Source organism: Tenrec ecaudatus, chromosome 1, assembly GCF_050624435.1.
Source record: "Tenrec ecaudatus isolate mTenEca1 chromosome 1, mTenEca1.hap1, whole genome shotgun sequence".
Taxonomy (NCBI): Eukaryota; Metazoa; Chordata; class Mammalia; order Afrosoricida; family Tenrecidae; genus Tenrec; species Tenrec ecaudatus.
The window spans coordinates 232,950,452-232,976,315 of NC_134530.1; the positions used below are offsets into that span (position 1 = coordinate 232,950,452).

Below are 25,864 nucleotides of genomic sequence, written 5' to 3' on the forward strand. Positions count from 1 at the left end.
AGACGTCTGACTATAGGGATGAGAGGAATCTGGAGTGGAAGGCTGACTATAGGGATGAGAGGAATCAGGAGTGGAAGATGTCTGACTATAGGGATGAGAGGAATCTGGAATGGAAGGCGTCTGCCTATAGGGATGAGAGGAATCTGGAGTGGAAGACGTCTGACTATAGGGATGAGAGGAATCTGGAGTGGAAGGCTGACTATAGGGATGAGAGGAATCTGGAGTGGAAGGCTGACTATAGGGATGAGAGGAATCTGGAGTGGAAGACGTCTGCCTATAGGGATGAGAGGAATCTGGAGTGGAAGACGTCTGCCTATAGGGATGAGAGGAATCTGGAGTGGAAGGCTGACTATAGGGATGAGAGGAATCTGGAGTGGAAGACGTCTGCCTATAGGGATGAGAGGAATCTGGAGTGGAAGGCTGACTATAGGGATGAGAGGAATCTGGAGTGGAAGACGTCTGCCTATAGGGATGAGAGGAATCTGGAGTGGAAGACGTCTGCCTATAGGGATGAGAGGAATCTGGAGTGGAAGGCTGACTATAGGGATGAGAGGAATCTGGAGTGGAAGACGTCTGCCTATAGGGATGAGAGGAATCTGGAGTGGAAGACGTCTGCCTATAGGGATGAGAGGAATCTGGAGTGGAAGGCTGACTATAGGGATGAGAGGAATCTGGAGTGGAAGACGTCTGCCTATAGGGATGAGAGGAATCTGGAGTGGAAGATGGCTGACTATAGGATGAGAGGAATCTGGAGTGGAAGGCTGACTATAGGGATGAGAGGAATCAGGAGAGGAAGATGTCTGACTATAGGGATGAGAGGAATCTGGAATGGCAGACGTCTGACTATAGGGATGAGAGGAATCTGGAATGGAAGGCGTCTGCCTATAGGGATGAGAGGAATCTGGAGTGGAAGACGTCTGACTATAGGGATGAGAGGAATCGGGAGTGGAAAATGTCTGACTATAGGGATGAGAGGAATCTGGAGTGGAAGGCTGACTATAGGGATGAGAGGAATCTGGAGTGGAAGATGGCTGACTATAGGGATGAGAGGAATCTGGAATGGAAGGCGTCTGCCTATAGGGATGAGAGGAATCTGGAGTGGAAGACGTCTGACTATAGGGATGAGAGGAATCTGGAATGGAAGACGTCTGACTGTAGGGATGAGAGGAATCTGGAGTGGAAGGCTGACTATAGGGATGAGAGGAATCTGGAGTGGAAGATGGCTGACTATAGGGATGAGAGGAATCTGGAGTGGAAGACGTCTGACTGTAGGGATGAGAGGAATCTGGAGTGGAAGACGTCTGACTATAGGGATGAGAGGAATCTGGAGTGGAAGACGTCTGACTATAGGGATGAGAGGAATCTGGAATGGAAGGCGTCTGCCTATAGGGATGAGAGGAATCTGGAGTGGAAGACGTCTGACTATAGGGATGCGAGGAATCTGGAGTGGAAGACGTCTGCCTATAGGGATGAGAGGAATCAGGAGTGGAAGATGTCTGACTATAGGGATGAGAGGAATCTGGAATGGAAGGCGTCTGCCTATAGGGATGAGAGGAATCTGGAGTGGAAGGCTGACTATAGGGATGAGAGGAATCTGGAGTGGAAGGCTGACTATAGGGATGAGAGAAATCTGGAGTGGAAGACGTCTGCCTATAGGGATGAGAGTTATCTGGAGTGGAAGACGTCTGCCTATAGGGATGAGACGAATCTGGAGTGGAAGACGTCTGACTATAGGGATGAGAGGAATCTGGAATGGAAGACGTCTGACTGTAGGGATGAGAGGAATCTGGAATGGAAGACATCTGACTGTAGGGATGAGAGGAATCTGGAATGGAAGACGTCTGCCTATAGGGATGAGAGGAATCTGGAGTGGAAGGCTGACTATAGGGATGAGAGGAATCTGGAGTGGAAGACGTCTGCCTATAGGGATGAGAGGAATCTGGAGTGGAAGGCTGACTATAGGGATGAGAGGAATCTGGAGTGGAAGACGTCTGCCTACAGGGATGAGAGGAATCTGGAGTGGAAGGCTGACTATAGGGATGAGAGAAATCTGGAGTGGAAGACGTCTGCCTATAGGGATGAGAGTTATCTGGAGTGGAAGACGTCTGCCTATAGGGATGAGACGAATCTGGAGTGGAAGACGTCTGACTATAGGGATGAGAGGAATCTGGAATGGAAGACGTCTGACTGTAGGGATGAGAGGAATCTGGAATGGAAGACATCTGACTGTAGGGACGAGAGGAATCTGGAATGGAAGACGTCTGACTGTAGGGATGAGAGGAATCTGGAGTGGAAGATGTCTGCCTATAGGGATGAGAGGAATCAGGAGTGGAAGACGTCTGACTATAGGGATGAGAGGAATCTGGAGTGGAAGACGTCTGACTATAGGGATGAGAGGAATCTGGAGTGGAAGACGTCTGCCTATAGGGATGAGAGGAATCTGGAGTGGAAGACGTCTGCCTATAGGGATGAGAGGAATCAGGAGTGGAAGACGTCTGACTATAGGGATGAGAGGAATCAGGAGTGGAAGACGTCTGACTATAGGGATGAGATGAATCTGGAGTGGAAGACGTCTGCCTATAGGGATGAGAGGAATCTGGAGTGGAAGGCTGACTATAGGGATGAGAGGAATCTGGAGTGGAAGGTGGAATACAAGGGTGAATGTAGGCGCCTCTGAATTGGCTCCAATTCATAATGACCTGTACAACAAAACAACGCTGCCTGATCCACACCATGCTTACAGTCGTTATTAGGTGTGAGCCTATTGTAGACACTGTGTCAGTCCATCTTTTTTTTTAAATGTTTTTATTAGGGACTCATACAACTCTTATCACAATCCATACATACACCAATTGTATAAAGCACATGTGTACATTCATTGCCCTCATCATTCTCAAAACATTTGCTCTCCACTTAAGCCCCTGGCATCAGGTCCTCATTTTCCCCCTCCCTCCCCGCTCACCTTCCCTCATGAGCCCTTGATCATTTATAAATTATTATTTTGTCATGTCTTGCTCTGTCCGACGTCTCCCTTCACCCACTTTTCTGTTGTCCATCCCTCGTATGGAGGGTCTTCCTGTTTTCAATGCCTCTGTGCTTTACCCAACATGATGTCCTTCTCCATGGATGGGCCTCTCCTCACAACATGTCCAAGGCCATCCTTGCCGCTACAGAGCATTCTAGCTGTAGTTCTTTGAAGACAGATTTGTTTGTTCTTTTGGCAGTCCTGGTGCTTCCAATATTCTTCTCCAGCACTACAATTCAAATTCATCAATTCTTCTTGGTCTTTTTTATTCATTGTCCAACTTCCATAGGTGTATGAGGCAATCGAAAATACAATGGCTTGGCTCAGGTGCACCTACTTCTGTCACATTTTGCTGTTCAGCACTTATTGAAAGTAAGTTCTTTAAATCTTCAGTATTTGCCCAATGCAATGTATAGCTTGATTCTTGACTGCTGCTTTCATGAGCATTGATTGTGGATCCATGCAAGATGAAACCCTGCCACTTTAATCTTTTCTCCATTTACCATGATGTGACCTATTGGTCCAGTTAGTGAGGATTCTGGTCTTCTTTACATTGTGCTGTCATCCACACTGAAGGTTGCGATCCTTGTTCTTCATCAGCAAGTGCTTCCAGTCTTCCTCACTTTCAGCAGGCTTGTGTTTTCTGCAGTATTGTAAGTTGCTAATAAACCTTCCTCCAATCCTGGTGTTGTCTTCTTCTTCACATAAGCCAGCTTCTCGGATGATTGGCTCACAAGACAGACTGGATAAGTAAGATGAAAGAGTAAAACCCCGACGTATTCCTTTCTTATTTAAACCATGAACACCAAGGTAGAGTGATAATATTCAATTTCATAAAATTTGACATTCGGAGTTTTTGAGAAGAAGAGTAAAAGGAGTTATGGTTCAGAAAGGTTAATTTGCTTAAACTATGTAAACTATCCCGAGACGAGGATGCCAAGCGCACGTTGCAAAAGAAGACCAGGACATGACTGATCAACTGATTCTGATAAGAGAAAAGGACAGCTTCTCCCCTGTTTTCTTTGTAGTTGTTGTGGCACAATAAAGTAAATGCCGAATATTATTTTGATAAATAATTTAGGGAAGCCTAGCAACTGCTATCTTTTTTCCCCTTAAAGAAGAAATCATTTTTATATCATTATAGTAATGGCATTCCCAATAGTAACTCTAAGGCCTGAAAGTACATTATGCCCCCCAATACAGATATGTGTAGCTTATATAGTAAATCAGCTTTCCGTCATCGGCCTGCCAAGGAAGCTACCACTCATGTGGAGGAAGCATCATCAGGAAAGGGAAGAGGGGTCTCTTGGCATGATTAGCCATTTGTCATTTTGATTTTCCTCTTCCATTCCCTCATGGGTCAGAGATGCCATTTAGCAACTCACGGGGAAACCCGTCTTTTGCTTTGGGAAGTTCCTTCTCTGTGGTCATTCAGCTTTGTCTTCTTTTCCGAGATTTCTTAATCGCTGGTACCCATGCTTCAGTGATCTGCCCAAGACAAGGGAATGGTGGGGTCAAGTAAACACAGTCCATACTTTAAAGAAGTATTACTTTGAAAGACACATTTTTTTAAACATTTTATTAGGGGTTCATACAACTCTTATCACAATTCATACATATGCATACATCAATTGTATAAAGCACATCTGTACATTCTTTGCCCTAATCATTTAAAAAGCATTTGCTCTCCACTTAAGCCCTTTGCATCAGGTCCTCTTTTTTTCCCCTCCCTCCCCACACCCCCTCCCTTGAAAGACACATTTTATAAATCTCCAGCATGTATATTTGTTCTCCTAGGTGTACGTTTAATTAATTATGTCACACTTGCTTTGTCAGAGAAGAGAGATTATCAGAGAAGGCTTAAAAATTGCAGAAAATTCCACTGTTTTCATCCACTTTTTTTTTACCGCTGAACTTTGTGAAGCCACCTTATATGAGAAGAAAACCTTCATAACACACTTCTTTGTCTCTATTGCTCAGTCTGTTGTCTGCTGTGCAGGGCACTGGATGCTGGCAGTGGCTGTCCTGGGTTTGCTGCTGGCTGGGACATTTTTTTAAGCCATTCATTTCTCTATGTGATCTCTCTTAAGGCTGGTATGTTATTGAACATAGCAGAGTAAGCAAGGTAGTCATGAGTAAAACAATTACACTTTTATTGGGTAGATACATACTTGCAATTGTTATGGAATACTCCATGAACAAAGTGAGTTGATGTTAGTTGCCATCTAAACAGGAAGCTTCATTGGAATTTCATATTTGAAACCATAGTTTGGGAAGAATAGAGGTAGAGAGGCTATAACAAAGAAGAAACAACTTACACTTTGTATGTTTTCTGTAATAAAAAATATCCAATACTGTGCATATATTAAATTCTTACCAATATTTTATGTTAGATTATAATGTTTGGCATTATTCACATTTCAATCAGCAACCACGACTTAATCTGATTTTGAAAATGGATTTGGTACATTTAAGGTATCCTTATGATGTGAAAAGCTGGCAGTATAATAGCAGATTTTTCTCTTAACACATTTTAGCCATGTTCTAATATAAAAATTCTTTGAGCAATTAGATTTAATGGTCACTTTTGCATCCTTGACACATTAATTTCAAGTAGAATGTCAGTATAGTTCTTTGAAGCTTACCTTTACTCATATGAATTTGGACATGTGAAAATCAAGTGAAATTTCTTTTGCAGAGTAAACACTCATAAGGCATATGTTGTTAGTTTTAGATTTGAGCAAGATTGCTTGAATTCAAATCCTGTCGGACACTTCTACTAGCTGTCTGATCTTAAACAAGTTTGTTAAGTTTCACTGAGCTTCTGTTTCTCATCTATAAAATATAGATAATAGTAGCTTTTCATAGTTGATGAACGGAGTGAAATGAACTGAACTATGTTACACATTTACAGTAAGTATACAATAAGTGGTATATAAATGTTTATTATTATTATTACTGTCAGAACAGTGTTGAAAGCTCATACCGTATGATCATTTGTACTTTGCTCGCATATGTGTCAGGCAACTGCTGGTAATAAACTGAAGAGAGAAAAAATGTGGTGGATTGGCACATAAGATGTAGTCAATGATATTTATCATACATATAATTGAATTAGTGAATCCTAAGTAAAAGAAAAATGGAAATAAAAAAATCATTGGAAATTTTAATTAAATTTGAATAGTAGGAAAAATATCTACTATAGGAATATTCTTAAAGAAGGAGGTTGGCACATTCATTGCCAAATAAAAGCATTGCAGAGTTGGACAAAGTGGAATAAACACCCATTTAAGTTCTCTGGAAATTGATCACCGAGATGGAACAATCTGTAAAGCACGTATGTTTGAAACTGCTGAACTATGGGAAAGAACAGTAGGAGCCCGTGGCTTTCTTGTCTGGAATTGCTCTAGTTCTCCCTCCCACTTGGTCAGGCATAGAGGTCTGCCAGCCAGAGGGGGGTAGGCCATGACGATCTGGGCAGAGGAGCAGGGAAGGGGCCAAGCCAAAACGAGGCGATAACACAGGCCTGAGAGAGTCTATAAATACATACCCACTGTGAGACATTGGAAGGAAGTTGCACTGGCTTAAGGTGGTTGAACACATCTCTCTTCGATCATTGGCTGAGAGGAAGCTATGCAGACACCAAAGTGACCCCTAGGAAGACCAAAGGGGTAGAAAATGAGGGGAAATACCCGCAGCTAACAATGTGAAGGAGCGGGAAAGAAGTTAATTTTTACAGTTTTTCACCAAACTTGGGAAGTTTTCAACCATTATTCTTCAGATGCTTGTGTTGACTTTTCTCTTTCCTTCTGGGACCCCTGGTATATATGCATACTGGTTTACTCGGTATTATCTCACAGTACAGTACCTGTGGCTCTCCAGTTTTCTTCAGTCTTTTTTTCTGTCTGTTTTTCAGAGTGTATCATGTCTATTGTTATATCTTCAAGTTCACTGATCCTTTTTGTATCTCAAATTTGCTGTTGGGGTCCTCCTGTAAAGTTTTTCAATTACTTTCTTAATATATAATTCCTGTCACCTTATTGCAAATCATGGAGCTTTGATGATGTAGTAGATTAGGCATTGGGCTGTTAGTCACAAGGCCAGCAGCTTCTCCATGGGAGAAAGTTGATGCTTTTTGCCTCTGTACAGATTCGCAGTATTGGAAACCCACAGGGAAAGTTCTACTCTGTACCACAGGATCACTGTGAGTTTGAATGGACTCGATAGAGAGTGAATTTGGTTTTTGTTTTTTATTGAGAATCTGTTTATTGATTCATTGTTGTCATGTTTTATTTCATTTACTTATTTATTTGGTTAACCTTTGTTGTGAATTGGGTGAAGGTTGAAGGTTTAAGGACAAATCCTGTCATTAATTGTAAGCCCCACAATATAACATCAGTTATCCCACTTCCTCCTCTTTTAGTTCTGAGTTCTGTGAATATATTTGTAATAGCAACTTTGAAGTACCTACCTCCTAAATCTTGGAATGCTCAGAGATAATTTCTATTGACTTCTTTTACCTTAAGTATGGGTAGTTTTTTTTTTACTTCTTTATATATCTTGTAATTTTTTGCTGAAAACTGATCATTTTAGATAATTCTTTTTTCAGCAATTGAGTCAGATTTTACTCCATGCACATGGTTGTTGCTGCTACTGCTGCTAATGTTGTTTTATTTGTTATTGTTTGATAATATATGGGGTACAACTAAATAAATGCCTAGAGGAACATTTGTAGCTTAAACATCTATATTTGAAACGAAGAAATATCTTAAATCAGCCATCTGAGCATGTACCATAAGAAATTGAGAGGGTAGGGAAACTAAGTATTCCAAAAAGTGGCAAGAGAAAGAAAATACAAACCAATGAAATAAAACCAAGAAAAACAAGAGAGAAAATGTAAAGACATCATAAATTGGTTCTCTGAAAAACAACAACAAAATGGATATGCCTTTAACTTATCAAAATGTATATGAAAAAGCAAAAGACCTAAAATCTCAAAAACATTTGGAAGAGGTAAACAGAATTAAAGAAGGTTTAGGTTGCCCAATTCCAAACTTACTATTAGCCATGTTCAGGCAGTTATTTCTTGAGGTAAAGACTAGATATATCTATGAAATAGACATTAGAGTCCAGAAATAAGCTCTTATGTTGTCAAATGGTTATCAGTAAAGATGACAAGATTATCTGATGGGGGGAATAATTATATTTTCAACAAATGGTGCTTGGAAAATTAGATAGTCACATGCCAAACAAACAAAGTTAACTCAAAATCATTCATAGAACAAGGGGCTACAAAAAGTTTGGGGAAATTTTTCAGTATTTTACATTCTATTTTTTCTTGAACTTTATGAAAAATTTTTGTGTGAATTAAAACCAAAAATTCTAGAAAAATAGGATAGTATCATGACATGGGTTACATAAAGAGTTATTACATAGTACATACAAAATATGATCCATAAAAGAAAAACTGATAAATTACCTTCATTAAAATTAAATATTACGCATGGCTGAATACTGTGTTTTTTAATCCGTAATCTACACAGCCAGACACCATGCCACAGTGTCATTTCCCTTTAACGTACTTCCGATGTGCTGTGTCTTCTTCATGGCATATCATCTGTAAAGGTGAACACACACACACACACACAAATATTTCTGCCCTTTAGATGCCATTAAGAAAATGGAAGGACAAGATGTAGACTGGAGAACATATTTGTAAATTATATACCCGGCAAAGGATTTGAATCCAGAATATATAAGGAACTCTTTTGTAACTCAGTAATAAGACAGACCTGATATGAAATATATATGCTTTTAAGTTTTACCCAAAAAGACATGTATAAGAGTAATCAGGACATGAAAAGATGTACAGCATCATAAATAATAAAATGAAATATTGCTAGTAAGTTCATAATTACCCGATAAGGCAGTATCTTACTATCCGAGGCTCTAAGCTTGCTTGGTAGCAGACTCCCACGTCTTTCCCCCTTGGCCTGCCTAATGGGGTTTCACTCCTTCCAGCTCTCAACAGAGGGCTTAACTGCTGTGCCATCAGGGCTCCATGTCATTAAGGGGGACAAATGAAAGCCATACGATATGAATGCTTAGATCCTAGAAGGGCTTCTGTTCAAAAGGCAGTCCCAACTGTTGGTGAGGATGTTTAGAAACTGGAACCTGCATACACACTGATGGTGGGATTATTAAATGGTCCAGCCACTTTCGAAAAGGTCTGAACTTTTAAAATAAGTTAAATGTAGCCCTTACCATGTGACACAACAATCTGCTGAAGAACAGGAAAAACATATGTCTACACAAATACAAAGAGACTTCAAGAAGTTAATGGAAATAATCTTTCATCTATTAATTTCATTTTCCCATGATCTTTTTTGAAGTCCCTTCGTATATGTGACTATTAATAGAAACATGAGTAATGATAGCCCCAAACTAGAAACAGCCCAAATGCTTATTAGCTGATGAATGGATCAACAAAATCGAATACTGTTAATAAATATAAGGCGGCACATGGTATAATATGTATGAATTTTTATACATCATCTTACTAATGAAAGCAGCAGGTGCCAAAAGACTGCCTATGTTATGATCCTACTTATATGAAGCATCCAGGGGCAATTTGATTGAGACCGGAAGAGGTCAGGGATTGCCCGGGGTTAGGGCTGAGAACGCAGCTCCTTACATTTACTACAACTCATTGAGTTTACACATAAAGGAGATCAATTATATGGTATACAAGTCATCCCTCAGTATCTTAGTCAACTTTTTCCAGAAAAACCAAACCAATGACCCTGTGTCCTAAAATCTGTATGTCACATGATGGGAAGCGTGCAGAGTAGAGGGAGAGAGAATTCTGCCAAAATAACGATTTAGAATCTGGAGACAACACACCCAAAGGAAACTCCCTTTTCAGTCAGCTGATTGATTACATATTAATTTGTGGAAGGTGAGCTTTCTTTACATTAAATTAGCTTGCGTGATGGACAACAGCCACTAGTGTTTTGTCAAACAACTGGAAATCATAGTCAAGCCAAGTTGATGCATAAAAATAACTCACTCAGTGTAGCTGGGGGCAAACACTTGAGGAATCATAAATGGCTCAGCATAGAGTCCTTCAGCCTGGTCAGGGTCTACTACAATTGTATATGGCTGCATCTCCACACCAACAGCCCTGTTGCTATTATGTATCATACTTACTGTGGAAGAAGTTTCATTTATCGGATCACGTGGATCAGAAGTCACAGAAAGTGACTTTAGAATAGCAGTTAACGCACTCAGACTGTTGCAGTACGGTGCCGTGGATTCCACTGAGTCAGTTCCTGGTCAACACTACCTGGACGTGTGCCATCAATTTGATTGGTCCCATGTTTGAGCACATTGGTACCGTCCTTGTTTCAACCCATCTTATTTCTTTTTTCACTGACCCTCAAGCTTATCAAGCATACTACTCTTCTCCAAGGACCAGTCCCTTCTGATAGCATGTTCAAAGTCTGTGGATGAAATCTTGTCATCTAAGTAGAATTTTGGCTGTAATTCTTCCAAGACACATTAAAACATTTTTTTCTCATATTCCATTGTATATTTCATATTCTTTACCAACACCAAAATTCACAGACTTCCACTTTCCTTTGGCTACTGTCCAGCTTTCACACGCACATGAAGCAGTTGGAAATAGCATGGCTTGGATCAGGTCTTCAATGACCTCTTTGCTTTCAGTCTTTCAAAGAGATCTTTTCCAGCAGATTTTCCCAATTCAGTACCTCATGATTTGATTTGATTTGCCTTCTTGAGTGAAGCTTCCCTCGGTGTTGCTTGTGGATCCAGCTTCAATCTTTTCTGCATGTATCATGCTGCTCAGACTCTGGGGGCATTGAGTCCCAGTGCAGGTACAGCTCATTCGAGGGAAAGACGTCTGCTCCTCCTCTACTCGTCCTCAGAATGCACGGTTCTCTCAGAACTGGGGCAATAGCTAATCGGTGTACAGATATGCCTTCCATTAATTTCAATCTCACGGTCAATTCTGACTCAACGACCTAGTAGGATAGACTGTAACTCTGTACAGGAGCAAAAAGCCTCATCTTTCTCCTGTGGAGCAGCTGGTGGTTTCAAACTGCTGACTTTGTGGTTAGCAGGCCATTGGGTAACCCACTAGCCACCAGGCTCCTTGAAAATGTGCCTTGGAAACAGGAAGTTGATAGCCTATTTTACTACATTAGGGTGATAGGTCTGGGTTGTAGCTCAGATAAAGGAACAACAGCGTAACTTCAAGTCTTCCTCACTATCCTGCCAGCAGCTGCAGTGGCGTTAGACGTTGTTGCTTTTCAAGGAAACAGTCATTCGGCTCTTTGATATATTCTTGCTTTTTTTGATTTGCCCGTTGAATTTCTGCTATTCACCCAACTCTTCTTTTTTAGCTGTTGCAGTTCAACCCCATGGAGCGTCTTGGTGCTGGGGTGGCTGGTGTTGAAGACATCAAATCTCATCCATTTTTTACCCCAGTGGATTGGGCAGAACTGATGAGATGAACACAGTGCAGGATTTCCTGCACACCCTCTGGTCTCTTCTGTGACAGGCATGGCAGCACAGAAGCACCTCTGTCTCACAGTCATCGATGGGACACCCAAGTCATTTGAATAAAGACGTTGAAAGAAATGGGAGAAGAAAGGGGTTAACAATAAAAGTACATTTACACAAACTGCCTGCAGATTTAGAATAGCACGGGGATGTTCCACGCACTTCTGTTGCCAAAGTGTGATCTTCCTGTAATCTTCTGCACCTAGTGCTGCAGTTGCGTTACAAACCCAACTGAAACAGGAATGCCCTTCAAGCTGTTCTGAGTGCTGAACTGAGTGTCACTTGGAAGAAGGACCTCTCTGTGGCAGCTGCTAACCAAGATTGATTTATATGAACAAATTACTACTTGCTGAGTAATATACTAAAAGTGCTTCATGAATAATGTCATTTGTGGAACTTAAGATGCAAGAATAAAGAATGTACACACACCCGGTAGGAAACTTGTACCGTGATGCTCTACAATTAACGTATCTTGAATGTGGGCTCATACTTTCCGAAGTTCATGCAAGAAGAAAGCATTCCATGCTGTTAACTTTGCCCGTCGTTGGGTGGCCCTACTTATTTACAGAAGGCGTTCATAAAAACACTCACTTTCTCGCTCATGGTTTACTTCCTTTCCCCATCTTTTCATGTCCTCCACTCTTGCCTATTCACTCATATTCCATTCATCCCACCTTTACACGTAAACACGCAACCAAAAAGGGAATGGATTATTTATTTCTCCAAATTGTATCAATAAGGACGAAGGAATCATGAGACAAAATAAATATGGTAAAATTTTAAATCTCTTTTTTTCTTAGCTTAATTATTTTTACAAACTTCTGTTCCTTTCCTTTGGAATGTTGCCGATTTCTGTGTCTTCTTATGCTTAACTTCCCTGGCCTTTTTAGCTCAGTGTACTAAGAAGCAAAGGATTTCATGAAGTGGAGTTGAGTGGCAATCCTATTTTATTTTCAGTGACATGATTTCCAGATTTGACCTCCAAACTCACTTGACATTCTATAAAGGGAATATGAGTACTCGTGCACCTCCAGACGTGTATTTGCCATTTCTTCATGTTGTTAAGACAGTCTCTGTGGTTACGTGCATTTCTGTGATCACACATTGGTGGGTGTTATTATTTCCTACTTGTTACATTCACAAATGTTTTCAAAATGCTTACGTCTTTTTTCTACACTTTGTCCACAGAAGAAAGAGCAGGCCACTATTTCCAATTTGGCAGTCATCAAAATTAACCAAACGTTTGCTGCCTGTTTTACATCTTCCTTGGGTGGCTGAGACCCTGCAGGAGCCCACCATTGCTGCAAGGACATCTGTAGAGCCGCCATGTGCCCTTGCCCTGGTTCTCCCGTCAAATCCATATGGAAGTACAAAAGGCTTTGGGAAAACAAAGGAAACATGCAAGCAGTTTTTGTTTTTCTGTGATTCTGTTATGCTACTCCCCCCCTTTTCCTTTTTGGTCCCCTTATAACCCGAAGCCCAGTGACAGGGCTGCAACAACACCAGGTTGGGGAGCAGGTCATCAGGATCAGAGCCCAGTCAAGATGACATCACTCCCAGGAGCTGCATTTCAGCTCACCACCAGACTGGCCTCATAACAGGAACTCGTGCAGGTGAGACACAAGAATGACTTCCTGTTGGGGCTGGTAGGAAATCTGCAAATACTGTGAGCTGGCCATTATAGAGCTTCCTTCCAGAAGTGCCCTGTGACATGAAATAGGACTTTACAGCGAAGGTGAAGCTCCCTGCCCTGCCGTGTGAGGAAGGTCCCTGGGGTGCAAAGGACAGGAGTGTCAACAGATGGCTGCTTTGTCAGTCTGCTGAAACGTTTCCAGTGTTTCCACTTCTTGCTCTCTGTCACTCAATATGTTTGATTAGAACATGTGCTGAATGTAAACGCATCGTTCATAATCAGGCCGGTGCGAATTATTCTAGTAGGAAACACACAAGATCAGTGGCCTCGCGGTGATGAGCCCACGTCTTATTTTTAGGTGCTTGTGTGTCGTAGTCGTGGTTACAGCTCGAATGCTGTACTGATATGCCGATCTTTCGTGGCTTTGTTTATGTTTGACTTGAGCAAGAGAGTGGAGTATGGGTCAGAAATCACGAAAGAAAACTTGTACTTAGCATTTCTCAGTTCAGTTGTTTCCTCATTGCTTCTATGTGAAATGGCTGGTGTCGTTGATTACTAGTTCACCACGCACGTCATAAGAGGGCATTTTTCCAAATGGGTTACCACGCGCCGCTCATCTTAGGGTCAGATATGAAAATTCACCAGTTCTGTTTCACACACAAATTAACATGAGCTTTGTAAGTGTTAAAAAAATGAAGACATTCTTTGAAATTTGCTTTTATTTTGATGTGAATTAATGATATGTGAGGCACGAATATTTTCAACTTAAAATAACTGAACTCTAAGCTTGTCTTTTACACTTTTTTTAAATAGTTAGAAATTATGTTGTATAGTTCCTAAGCCTTCCTTCAGAGCTATTGTGAACTAAGGTTGAGCTTTACTTTGATTTAATACATGTACTGAAGAGTACAAAGTTTTAAAATAAAACCCAAGATATGACCATTAAGACTACCTTCCATTTAGTAAGCTTTAATTGGATTCACTTGCCTTTAAGTTTAGAATCCAAAGAAAAAGAAGTCTGGCAGAAGCACAGACAGCTTCTTTGCTTTCAAAGGGCCCCTATAGTCCTCTATTGCGCTCACTATGAATTACTTCTGACTCATAGGGACCCTATAGGACAGGGTAGACCTGCTGTTGTGGGTTTCCAAGGCTATGTAACTTTATGGGAGTAGGAAGCCGCAGCTTTCTCCTCTCCGATAGAGTGGCTGGTGATTTTGAACTGCTGGCCTTGCAATTAGCAGCCGAACTAGTAACCACTAAAGCCCCGGGGCTCCTGTGTGAATCAGTGTGAATCAGTGTGATGGCAGTGAGTTTGGGATTTTGAGGGATCCCTGAAAGGACCCCAGGTGGTGCTGTGGGCTAGATGTTGGGCTGTTATCCATAAATTTGGTGGTTCAAACCCACTAGTGACTGCAAGGAAAGGACGAGACTGTTTGCTCCCATAAAGATTTACTATCTTGGAAACACTGCAGGATGACTGGGAGTCAGAATGGACTTGATGCCCCCGAGTTGCTGGAAGGATTATGTTAACGAGAAGACTGAACCTCTGGTACATCTAATTGTGTGGATGGGACAAACCTGGGCAGTGTTTTGTTCTTTGCACATATGGCCCAAATGGATTGGAACTGACTCAATAGCACTTAACAACAACAACAACGACATATCTAAATGGCTAGGGTATGAGCTTGCTGGTTATTTCAAACTTTTTCTTTGAGGTTTGTGGAATATAATGGAAAGTCGAAGACTTTGCTCTCCACTTAAGCCCTTTGCATCAGGCCTGACTAGTTAACCTTATGATTTTGATTAACAACAATCTTCAGGCCTTTTCCCACAGTTATAGAATGCAAGGGGTGTGAGCACTACAATTACTTCTACAAGTATGTGATGAGTTTTCTGTTTTTCATAGTGACCTAATTTGATAAACTAACTTTTTAGGTTGAAGACTTTTTAAAAAATATATTATTAGGGGCTCATACAACTCTTATCACAATCCATACATACACATACATCAATTGTATAAAGCACATCCGTACATTCTTTGACCTAATCATTTTCAAAGCATTTGCTCTCCACTTAAGCCTTTTGCATCAGGTCCTGGATGAAGATCTTAAATAGGCTCTTACCTCTTTCGTAATTATTTTTCTAGTAATTCCAGGTACTTGGGTTCCTGCCATATACTGTGCAGTCACATAGTCCTATATGTGACTGTAAAAATTATAAACAGAATGAAATAGTAAAAGGTTTTTCAGTCAGCCCTACTCTGGAAAACGAGAGTTGAAGGTCGGATAGAAGGGCCTGGAAAGGAAGAGGTTAGGACACACCTACGCTTGCTCATCACGCCTTAGACCTTTCTCAAGGACCGTGGTGGTGCTTCCACCTTGTTGTCCTTATCTGTCATATTTTCTGTGTGTATTTGACTCAGTACTTTGGCCGGCACATCAGAGCTTGATACTTTCTGTTCCTACTTAGAGCATTCACCTCTGCCGATGAAGGTACTCTGGAGTTTGAGCATCTGAAGTCTACTCAGCGCATTTTAAGGATTTCATTTTGAGCCCTCGTGTTGAAGGGCTACTGGATGGCAGGAACTGTGAAGTCAGCCGTTTCTAAATAAAGTTGTAAACATAATAGCAGCAGGGAAATGGGAAGCAAAGTATTGTAGGATTTTGTGACTCGTTATTTCTTGTTCTTTCAAGGACAGAGAACAGGAAACCAGAGAATGAACTCCTGTTTTGATAAAATTTTCGATAATCGTGTTAGGTTGTCCGACGGTATGCCGTCACAGTTTTTTATTACTTCTGACCTGAAGCTGCCCACAACACTTGACTTCTTCCCCTGACTTAGGTCTCTTGGCTCTGGGAGAGAACGAGGCAGTGGGAACGTGTGGCAGGTTAAGAGAGAAAGAAGCCTGATTGAGGTTGCCTGGATGGAATGAAGTCGAGCGCTCATTAGTCACACTGGCCCAGGAATCTGGAGCAGTGGAGAGCCGGCTTTGTGAAGCTAGATTTAAAGAGAAAATTCTTTGTTCGTCCCTTAGGAAGAGTTAGGCAGAAACTGAAACTTCCTCCCAACCCAGAAAAGAGATGTCTAAACTGTCCTTTTGGAAAGGATTAAGGGACATACTTATCTAGAGCCAGTTCTGTCTTCATCTCCTTGCTATAGACTGCTGGTCTGGCGGGCACTAAAGAGGCCATGGTATGCTTTCTCTGGAGCTCGGAGACCCGCTCGCCGCATGTCATAAGGAGCAGTAGCAAATGGCCCAGCTTTTGGCACACTTAGGCTTGCCGGCGTCCTGCCCTTGTAAACCTCAAATAAAGAATGATCCTAGAGAAAAGTTAACTCTCCACGGGCTGTTGAGAGTCTGGGCTTTGGAGTGTTAGGGATCCACAAGGCAGAAGCTTGACCCAGCCCATGAGAAGAGGCAAAATAGTAAAGGTATTTGAACTTGTTTCAATAATGGCTATAATATAAAATTGTCCTTATCATATTGGAGATATATGTATATGTGTGTACAACAGTAATGTACCTAGATAGCAACATGTGTATAACCGTGTGCGTGCATGCATGCGTGTGTGTGTGCGCATGTGCGTGTTAGGTGCTCTTGAGTTGATTCCCACCCCTATTGACGGCATGTAGCACAGCACACTATACGTGCCCAGGGGGTTTAGGGGGAAACCAGGCCTCCTGGAGATAAATGTAGATGAGTCTGTAGGGACATGGAAAACAAGAAAAAAATGTAATGCTGACTGGGAAAGCATTTTAAAAAAGTACAGTCATATCTTTCAGGATGGTTCTAGAAAAGAAAAATGTGTTAGATATTTGAAGAATTTGCTATTAGCAAAACCGATTCTGGTTGATGGAGAAAATGTCATTAAAACGGAACGCTTTCTCTTACCATTCTGTCTTCTTTCTCTTGTTCTCTCCTCCATCTCATCATCCACCCCACCCTTCAGTTTGTGTTTCCCTGGGCACTCAACTAGATACGTGGTATCTGCCTTCAAGGACCTTATAAAGCGCATGGTGGGCAGTGGCAGGGCCACTGGAGGGCGTCGACTCCAAGGAGGGCAGAGTAGTTACTGGATAAGGTGCAGTTAATGTGGGGAACACAGCAAGGAAAGGTCTGAGGTGCTGGGATGCTTCCTGTGTTGGAGCAGGATCTTGAAGCTTGAGAAGCATTTTTAATTTTAAGGATTTAAATTTTTATTTTTTTAAGATTATAGAGAAGGAAAGTATGTAGGGGCGCAAAAGAGTGTACATAGTGGTACAAAGATGTTTGGCTGGTGTGTAGGGTGCATGAATTAGGTCGGTTGGGGCCAGATTGAATACCATGCTAAGATACTTGGACTTTATTCTCTAGATTGTGGGGAACGAGTGAAATTTCTTAGAAAACTGGCATTATTACCACCTGCTTAAAATATATATATTGTTAGTATTAGAGAACAAATTTTTGGGAGAAATGTGATAGAGGCGGGAGGTCAGTTGGGAGTTGTTGCAGAAATTAAGGCAAGAGCTCAAGTTCTGGTTTAGCTGGTAGACTAAAGAAGGAGGGTACATAATTGTGTACTCTCCTGTGCCTCTCAAAGCATGCAGACTGTAGTTGCCCAATCAAATAATTCCTTTCTTGGTTCTTGAAGCAAAAGATACGAAGAGATTTTAGAATGTTTTTGTCTGTAAAATCGCCCCCAGGGAATCACCAGAGAGACACCAGGAAAGCGTTTGATGTGCCATGAAGGTCAAGTTATATGTGTCTGTCTTGTGAAACCTGGTAATCCACTCTTTTTGTTTTCATTTTAAATTACTGGATATACTCATGTGTGAGCTGAGCTTTTGTACCACATTTGTCATGCCGTTTTTATGGTAAAATTAGGTGACTCGGCTGATACTCGGGTCGAGTATATACAGTAAAGATCTTTCATTTCTGAAATGTCGAGATTATTTCATGAGGTTTTAAATGCCGGTATGTATTAACAGCATATATATTTGATCTATTATTGAGCATCTGTAAAATGTTTGAATAGTTTCTATTCTCAGTAGGGGACAGGGTTCCATGTCAGCAGAAGCTTCCCCTATCTAGGTGATCTTTCTTTGCCTGACATCTGGAATCAGCCTCAATAGTAATGTGCTGCCCTTAAGAAGAAGAAGAAACTATTGCCTAACTCACCGTTCATAGACCATCCTTTGCATTATTTTTTCCAGTGGTGGGGCAGGTGTCCCACTAGCCTTCACTCTTCCACCACTGGTTAAGACCAGAGTGACTCCCAGGGGTTAGAGTAGAGGGTACAGTATCTGAGACAGTCAAACCCACCAGCCGGCAAGTGACCTTAGGGGTTATTTCCCCCCAGTGTTTAGACTGTAAATGCCAGCGTTCTTTCAGCCCTGGAAGGGTCTGTATCTCAATTTTGCTTGCCTATAGAACCCATCTCCAAAGTGTAAAGTCCTGAGCAAGTCTTGACCAAGACTGCTGGGGAAAGGGGAGGCTGGTAGAATCTAATATTTATAGAAAGAATTAATGCACTCATGATACTCTTTCACCGCTTACTTCAAGCCCCACACTTATCTCCTCAGTCCAACCCACCCTCCTGGGCTATGCTCTCATCTAATGTGGACCCAGGACCTCTCCCAGGCGGTGATCACTGTAGCATCAAAAGCCACCACAAGAAATTAAGTCTTGTTACATACTACAGCATGGCGCTTAAAGACATGCTGAGTGCAATAAGTCAGTCGCAAAGGATAAATTTATGTATGGATAGGATTGTGTCCCTCCAGAATGTTTGGTTGGACCATGTTTCTCAGTGGTTTGGCAGTTATGTACTGATATACTGTATATACTCAAGTATAAGCCGACCCGAATATCCGCCGAGGCACCTAATTTTACCACAAAAACTGCATTAAAAATGTACTGAAAACCTTGGCTTATACTTGAGTATATATGGTCATTATCTCCTGTGATTTCATAATCAGCAGTAAGGTGCTTAGTGTGGGATGCAGCACTCTTAATCAGGTGCCAGCTATGATCTCACATAAGGGGATTTCCATCCCCACCCTACCCCTCCCACCCCCAGTTTAGGCTCTGAAACCATTCTCTCCTTCAGACTTGGATTTTACTCTAACAATCCTTGGATCACACACACTGGTGTGGTTATTCCATCACCTTTTATCTTACAAGAGATGAAAGGAGAGAGATGTGAGCTGAGAATCAGGGATCTCAGTGTTACCCTTGAATGTGCCCATTGAGTAGTGGCCCTGGACCACCATATAGTCATCATTGAATCCCCTCCTTGCTTTGTTATGACACATATTAGTCCAGTAGACATGGTTCTGCCTTTGTGAAGGAGTATCATGGAAAGTTTTGTCTTGTAACTAACACCCATTGTGTAAATAGTGTCTGCTTAAGAGTTTAATCTGTACAAATCAACAGTCCATGTATTTCAGCCTAAAGCTGGCCTATACTTGTATAATTTCCTTTACTCAAAAGTATTTTAACTTCTATACCATTGGCTAAATTAATGATATTATCAATAGAATTCCATTATTCCCCAGTGGAATTACTCTGTCACAAAATGATGCTGATGCCTCTAAAGTGAACCAAACAAATATAAGAGGGGGTACCCCCAAAATAGAATTTCCCCACCAAAGCTATGCTTTTCTTTTTTTTGTTTTTTTACAAAACAACCTTATCACCTTCAAAATACTCTCCATTACACTTCATACATTTGTCAATTCTGCAATTCCAATCTTGGAAACATTTTTCAAACTGTTTGGATAGCTGACAGCGCCTCCTTTGTTTTTTTCTTCACCTCTTTTACACCCTCAAATTGCTGTCATTTCAAGTCCCACTTCATTCACAGAAACAAAAAGAAGTCACATGGAGGGAGGTCTGGTGAGTAAGGGGGGTGGGGCCAGAGAGGCGGCTGTTTTTTGCCAAAATCTGGCTTCGCTGAGATGGCTGGGTGAGCAGGTGCATGCTTGTGATGGCCAAACCAGTCCCCTGTCTGCTACAAATCAAGCCATTTTTGTCACACACTGTTATACTATCTTTTCAGAACTTCTAAATCAGTGGCTCTCAACTTTCCTAATGTCACCACCCTTTAATACAGTTTCTTATGTTGTGGTGACTCCCCCCACCCCCAACCATAAAATTATTTTCATTGCTACTTCATAACTGTAATTTTGCTACTGTTATGAATTAAGCGACCCCTGTGAAAGGATCATTTGATCCCCAAAGGGGTTGCGATCCACAGGTTGAGAACCGCTGCTCTAAATAGAAAGCTTGATTAACAGTCTGACCTGGTGGAATGAACTCCAAATGCACTACGAGTCAACATTTTCATCTGTTTGTGAAGTTGATGGACATCTACAATGAAGCTTGTCATCAATCGATATTTTGCCTTTTTTGAAATGAGAAAACTACTCATCCACTGAAGTTTTCCCCATAGCGCTGTCCTTGTAAGCTGTGTTCAACATTACAGCAGTTTCTGTGGCATTTTTCCCGAGCAGGAAACAAAATTTCACAGCAAGATGCTTGCTGTTTTCTTAAATCTGCCATCACAAAAAATGAGGTTCAAGTGAAACTGCTTTTATAAAAAAATTCACTGTGACCAGAGAGAACCTTCCCAGGCAATGCCACTGGGTGCACTAACTCAGAGCGAATTGCTTGATGCCCTCCTAGTGTGAAAAATGTGTACTACAAAAGCTCCTCCCAGCAGAGCTTTTTGCTGTTTTGTGGCTTTTTGGTGGGGTGGGGGGTACCCCTTGGTATAAACCATAGATATATCAATGGCTTTGGGGCTTGCACTTAATTCTGGCACCAATTTAAGAACAATTAGCCCTTACAACATGACCCTGCTTATGCATTCTCCCTGTCTTGAAGACATGAGCGCTCCAGCAATGTGTGAAGAAACTGGGTGGTGCCCAGCTATCAGAATCATGTCTGGAGCCTTAAAGCTTTGTCTTCAAACAGGCAGCCATCTAAGTGACGTTTCGAACAAGTCCACATGGAAGGAGCGCACCAGCTTGTGTGATCCTAGGACTGTAACTGGAAATCCAAATCCAAAAGGGAATGGTATCAGAGCTTAAATTGTGGACATCTGGTTTGCAGAATGCTGTGGATGGCAGTGGAAGCCACTTAAAAAGTACCCACAGGGATTAAGCGTCCTTGAATCCACAACACCGTAACACCCCCCACATCCTCCCCCCCCACTATAGTCATGGGATGTGAATAGCTTTAATATCAGAGAGCATTGTAAAGTCTATTTTGATTGACATAGTTAATTAAAAAATGTAATACCTTCTAATTTGATCTCCCTTTTGACCCGTGGTAAAGTTGTTTCAGTTTTTAATACTTTTTGCTTTCTTTTTGATTGAGATTTTCCCTTGTTTTGTCTAGTCATTGTTGTTGGGTTTTGTAATTGGTCTGCTTCCTGTTTGTGTTTGTATGATTTTTCTCAATATGAAATCCAGGATAGGTAGATCTATAGAGCCAGTAACTGGATTGATCATTGCCTGGGGGCATGACAGGGAGGGTGAGGGAAATGGGGAGCTAACAATGACTATGAGAAGAAAATGTTCTGAACTTGATGGTGATCACACAAATTTTAACATAATTAAAGATTAAATTGTATGATATATGAAGTATATACCAATAAACCCATTTAAAAAGAAAGAAGAACTGGGACCAGAGCATAGCCTTTGGTGCAACATCCCTGGGCTGAGAACCTTTGAAGATTGATGTCAATTTGCATGAACATTTCCAAGGGATGCTACGGAATTCCCTTCAGAGCCAGCAGACCTTCCCTAGCACTGGTGCTGTGAATTTGGACTTGTAGCCCCTGAACTGTGAGAGTTTTTGTTTGCTAAAGCCATCCTCTTTTTATTTCTGTTATAGCAGCAGTACATAACTATGACATTGATCTCATTTACAGAACAAGACAAGAACAGGCAAGTGTGCAGAGAACAAAGCTTAAAAGTGGTTAACATTGGTTAGCAGGAGGGAGGGGAAGATGAGGCTAGTGGTGAAAGAAAACCCACCTTCAAATGATCAATAATTGGACCTAGCTGTAGAAGCTGAATTGACAAAACCTGTATATTTACAGCAACAGTGCAGACAACTGCTGAGGCTGCTGATATACAACCAGGTGCCTCATGGGAACTGATGCCTGGGGTTAGAGGTTGAGGGTCATGGTTTCTTGGAGTATCCCGGGTAACTGGCCTAGTAGCGTGCTCAGTGCTTCTGTTCCACCTCCTCATCTATTGTGTGGTGCCCGGGGCCATCCAAGGCACAGCAACTTGTCTCCATTCCCTGGGAGCAACAGAGGGCGAAGGCGAGTCGGGAATAGGAGGGGGATACGGAATGTGTGGCACATCACCTCCACGAACAACCACCTCCTTTGGCATGAGATGGGAAAAACTGATTGGGGTCCAGTCCCCATTACCACACGTTTGATCAAGGGTTCCATAGAAACATCCTCACCAAAAGAGGGAAAATACAAAACAAAATTTAAAATTCTCTTGGACTCTAGACTTCCTGGAGGCATGGAGGGTGGAAACTGTTGCCCCAGATATGCTTTAAACCTTAAGCCAAAGGTTTCCCCTGAAGCTATTTAAAAACCCAACAATAGTTTAGCACAGCAGTTCTCAACCTGTGGGTCGTGACCCCTTTGGGAGGTCAAATGACCCTTTCACAGGGGTCGTCTGATTCATAACAGTAGCAAAGTGACAGTGATGAAGTAGCAACAAAAATAATTTTATGGTTGGGGTTGGGTCACCACACGTGAGGAACTGTATTAAAGGGTCATGGTATTAGGAAGGTTGAGAGACACTGGTTTAGTAAAATCGGTCTGCCCAAGTCCTATGCTCTTTAAGAAATATCTTGATGGGGTAAAATAGACGGCAGCACCTTGAAAAATCAGATAGGAACCTTACTGAGCAGTGAACTTATATGGGAAAGGCACCTCTCAGAAAAGGAGGTCAAGGATGGTGGCATACTTGAAAGAATGCCATCGCTGGCCCTAACTAGTACATGTAGAAACTGTGAACCAGTGTGTGCTTTGCGCGTGCGTGCTCATCCACAGCAACAAATGCAATGCCGTGGAGAAAATAGCAGCACTGCAGACACTGGGCTTCCTCTGCCCTCTTCCTGGTCCCACTTCTGTGATGAAAACACCCTGACCACACCTTTCTTGCATATAAGGATCCCCTGTGGACCACAGCTTCTGATTGCGCTCTCTCCCTTCTGTTGCCTTCGCTGGCACTGGTAAATCTTGGCACCCAGAAAGCGACAGCCATCCTGATGTTGCCACTCACTGTCCCTCTGCTGCAGATTTAAGCTATATCCTGTAGTTTCCCTCCTCTGTGAGCTATCATGGCTTCAGGGAGAGGAGGGGAGCACAGTGCCGCCTGCTGCATCTGTCTCTGAATCAACCACCCCTCTCCCCAGGTGCAGAATCACTGGCTGGGTTTAGAATGCTCTCCATCCCCTACCTCTCCCGCCTGCCCCATTGCTGCATTGGTAGCAGCTTTGCAATGAATCTTTTGTTGTGGAAGCTCTAAACCCAGGGTAGGGAGATTACCAAGAGAGTCTTCCCTACTCTGCCCTCCCTCCCCTTGCTCTGTCTCTTTCTTTCCTTCCTTTGTCTCCTTCAGTAGCTGGGGTCAGAATCCCTAGCCAGACTGAGAACATGGTTGCTAGTCCAGGACCCAGATGCCAATATGTGGCAGCATCTGGCTTATTGGCAAGCGTCGCCGGCAGTTGTGCTGGCTGCTTCTAGGCCTGTCATGTGGCTGAGCCTGCTGATGGGGTCCCTGTCACAAAACGGAGTTTCTTTGAGAATATGGATTCAACCAAGGAGCCCACTAGAAAACAATGAGCCGCACGGTGAGGACATGAATTATTGGGCAGGGTGACTGCAGACTGGAGCTTTCTTTGATGCTGATTCTGGATGTGTTTTGCAAAAATCCCCCTTTCGTGTTGTGGGCGACATAACCTTCCCTTCTTGTGCTGTTAGGGTTTCAGGTGCCTTAAGGCATGGAGCTCCTTGAAAGAGAAGCACAAATCACTAAAACTGTTGAGATAAAATCCTGCTCCTCAGAGGCGCCTTCTTGGCACAGGGAGCGCATGATAACAGCTTGCTTTAGAAAGGTGACATTTCTGCTGAAGGCTGAATAATAAAAAATGCATTTAAAAAACTCAGCTCTTCTGTGTCTTCTGACGGTTGACTTTTGGAGTGAAGGCCGTTTCTTCCATGCGAAGGGTTTCTTGAGGCTACCCTCTGCAGTCCCCAAACAGGCACATTCACACCACCACCACTGGGGAGGCGGAGGGGCTGTTAGCTGAAACCAATGATCACATAATAGGGAATGTGCTAATGTACCAAGCACTGGTAGGCATTGAAGCCCGGAGACAAAGGCAAGGAATGAGTGATTTCTGCCTCTCGGGCCTCAGCTCGCTGGTGACCAGCTTTAGTGTGCTTCTGCTCCTAACTCTACCGCAACCTCACCCCTTGGGCAGGGCAAGTGATATTGTCTGTGGGGGACAAATGGAGACACCAAAGCCCAGCAAGTGATGTAATTGCTTCACTAAATGGGTGATGAATTCTTGAGCCGTGTCTTGGAGTTTTGCAGCTCTTTCCCAAGTTAGCACCCTCTACTCACCCATGCCTCCCTTCACACACACACACACACACACACACACACACACACACACACAAATAATACAGGGAATCTGCACAACACTGAGGCAAGTGCCTCTGACCGCTGGGGGCAAGGCATGAGGAAGTAACAGCACAAGCTAGTCTGATTTAGAAGCTGGTAAAGACTAATTTGGAGCCACTAGATGGAGGAATTGAGGGCCATGGGCTGGGTGATAAACTATGACCAGGGTTGCCCAGCTAGAAACCAGCAGGGTCTGTGTGGAGGAAAGGAAGCAAGCTGGTCTGCTCAGGACCAGAACCCCAGCTCACCCTGGGGCGCTCAGAGTGGTGTGTGTCTGATACCCGGTGAGGGGCGGGTCTGAAGGAGCCGGCCTTTGGACTCTCAGAATTGACCCGCCAGAAGGACCTTGTTACAGCGCCCCGCCACTAAGGAGAAATTGCTAGAAATGGAGTCAAAATTGACCAGGAGAGGAAGGAAATTGACCAGAGGAAGTCAGATCAAAGGAGGGGAAGAAAGCTGGAAAATGGCAGGGAGCGGACTGTCACTTTTTAAAAACACTTCACCGAAACAACAGAAGAGGGAGCCCTTGAAGTCAGGAAGCTTTTTTTTTTTACATTCTGATAGCTCAAGAAAATTGATTTCATGGGAACAAGTTCAACAGATGCAGTGCCAAGTCTAATACCAAGTTACGCTAAGAAAAACAGAGACCGAGTAGACAGGCCCTGCAGGCGAGGACGGCACTGCAGAAGGACGTGCTCACCAAACATGTCCGAAGCGACGACGTTTAAAAGTGAATGGAAAGGCATTAAGAACATGAGCGGAGACATGAGAGAGAAATAAGAAACTAAAATGAAGTGCAATTAAAATACATTTCCAAAATGAAAACTGAATGAGCAACAGTGAATGAACACAGTAGATAATGGCGTAAAGGAATATATGGTAAAAAAGGAAAAAAAACATTAAAAAAAACTATA

At 42.4% G+C, this 25,864-nt stretch overlaps 1 protein-coding gene and 1 non-coding gene across 7 annotated transcripts in view; both read left to right on the forward strand.

Annotated features, from left to right (window-relative positions):
* Window positions 1-12,395, forward strand: part of RPS6KC1 (ribosomal protein S6 kinase C1) — a 216,641-nt gene extending 204,246 nt beyond the window's left edge. For all 6 annotated transcript variants that reach the window (XM_075530269.1, XM_075530262.1, XM_075530275.1 and 3 more), the window contains one exon: window positions 11,452-12,395. In XM_075530269.1, coding sequence (XP_075386384.1) covers window positions 11,452-11,562 — 111 coding nt within the window. In that variant the 3' untranslated portion in view covers window positions 11,563-12,395. The remainder of the gene's footprint in view (window positions 1-11,451) is intronic.
* LOC142437695 (small nucleolar RNA SNORA15) lies at window positions 8,527-8,662 on the forward strand. Its single transcript, XR_012782228.1, has one exon. It is a non-coding gene; the product is annotated as a small nucleolar RNA SNORA15 (small nucleolar RNA).
* Window positions 12,396-25,864: the final 13,469 nt, after the last annotated feature.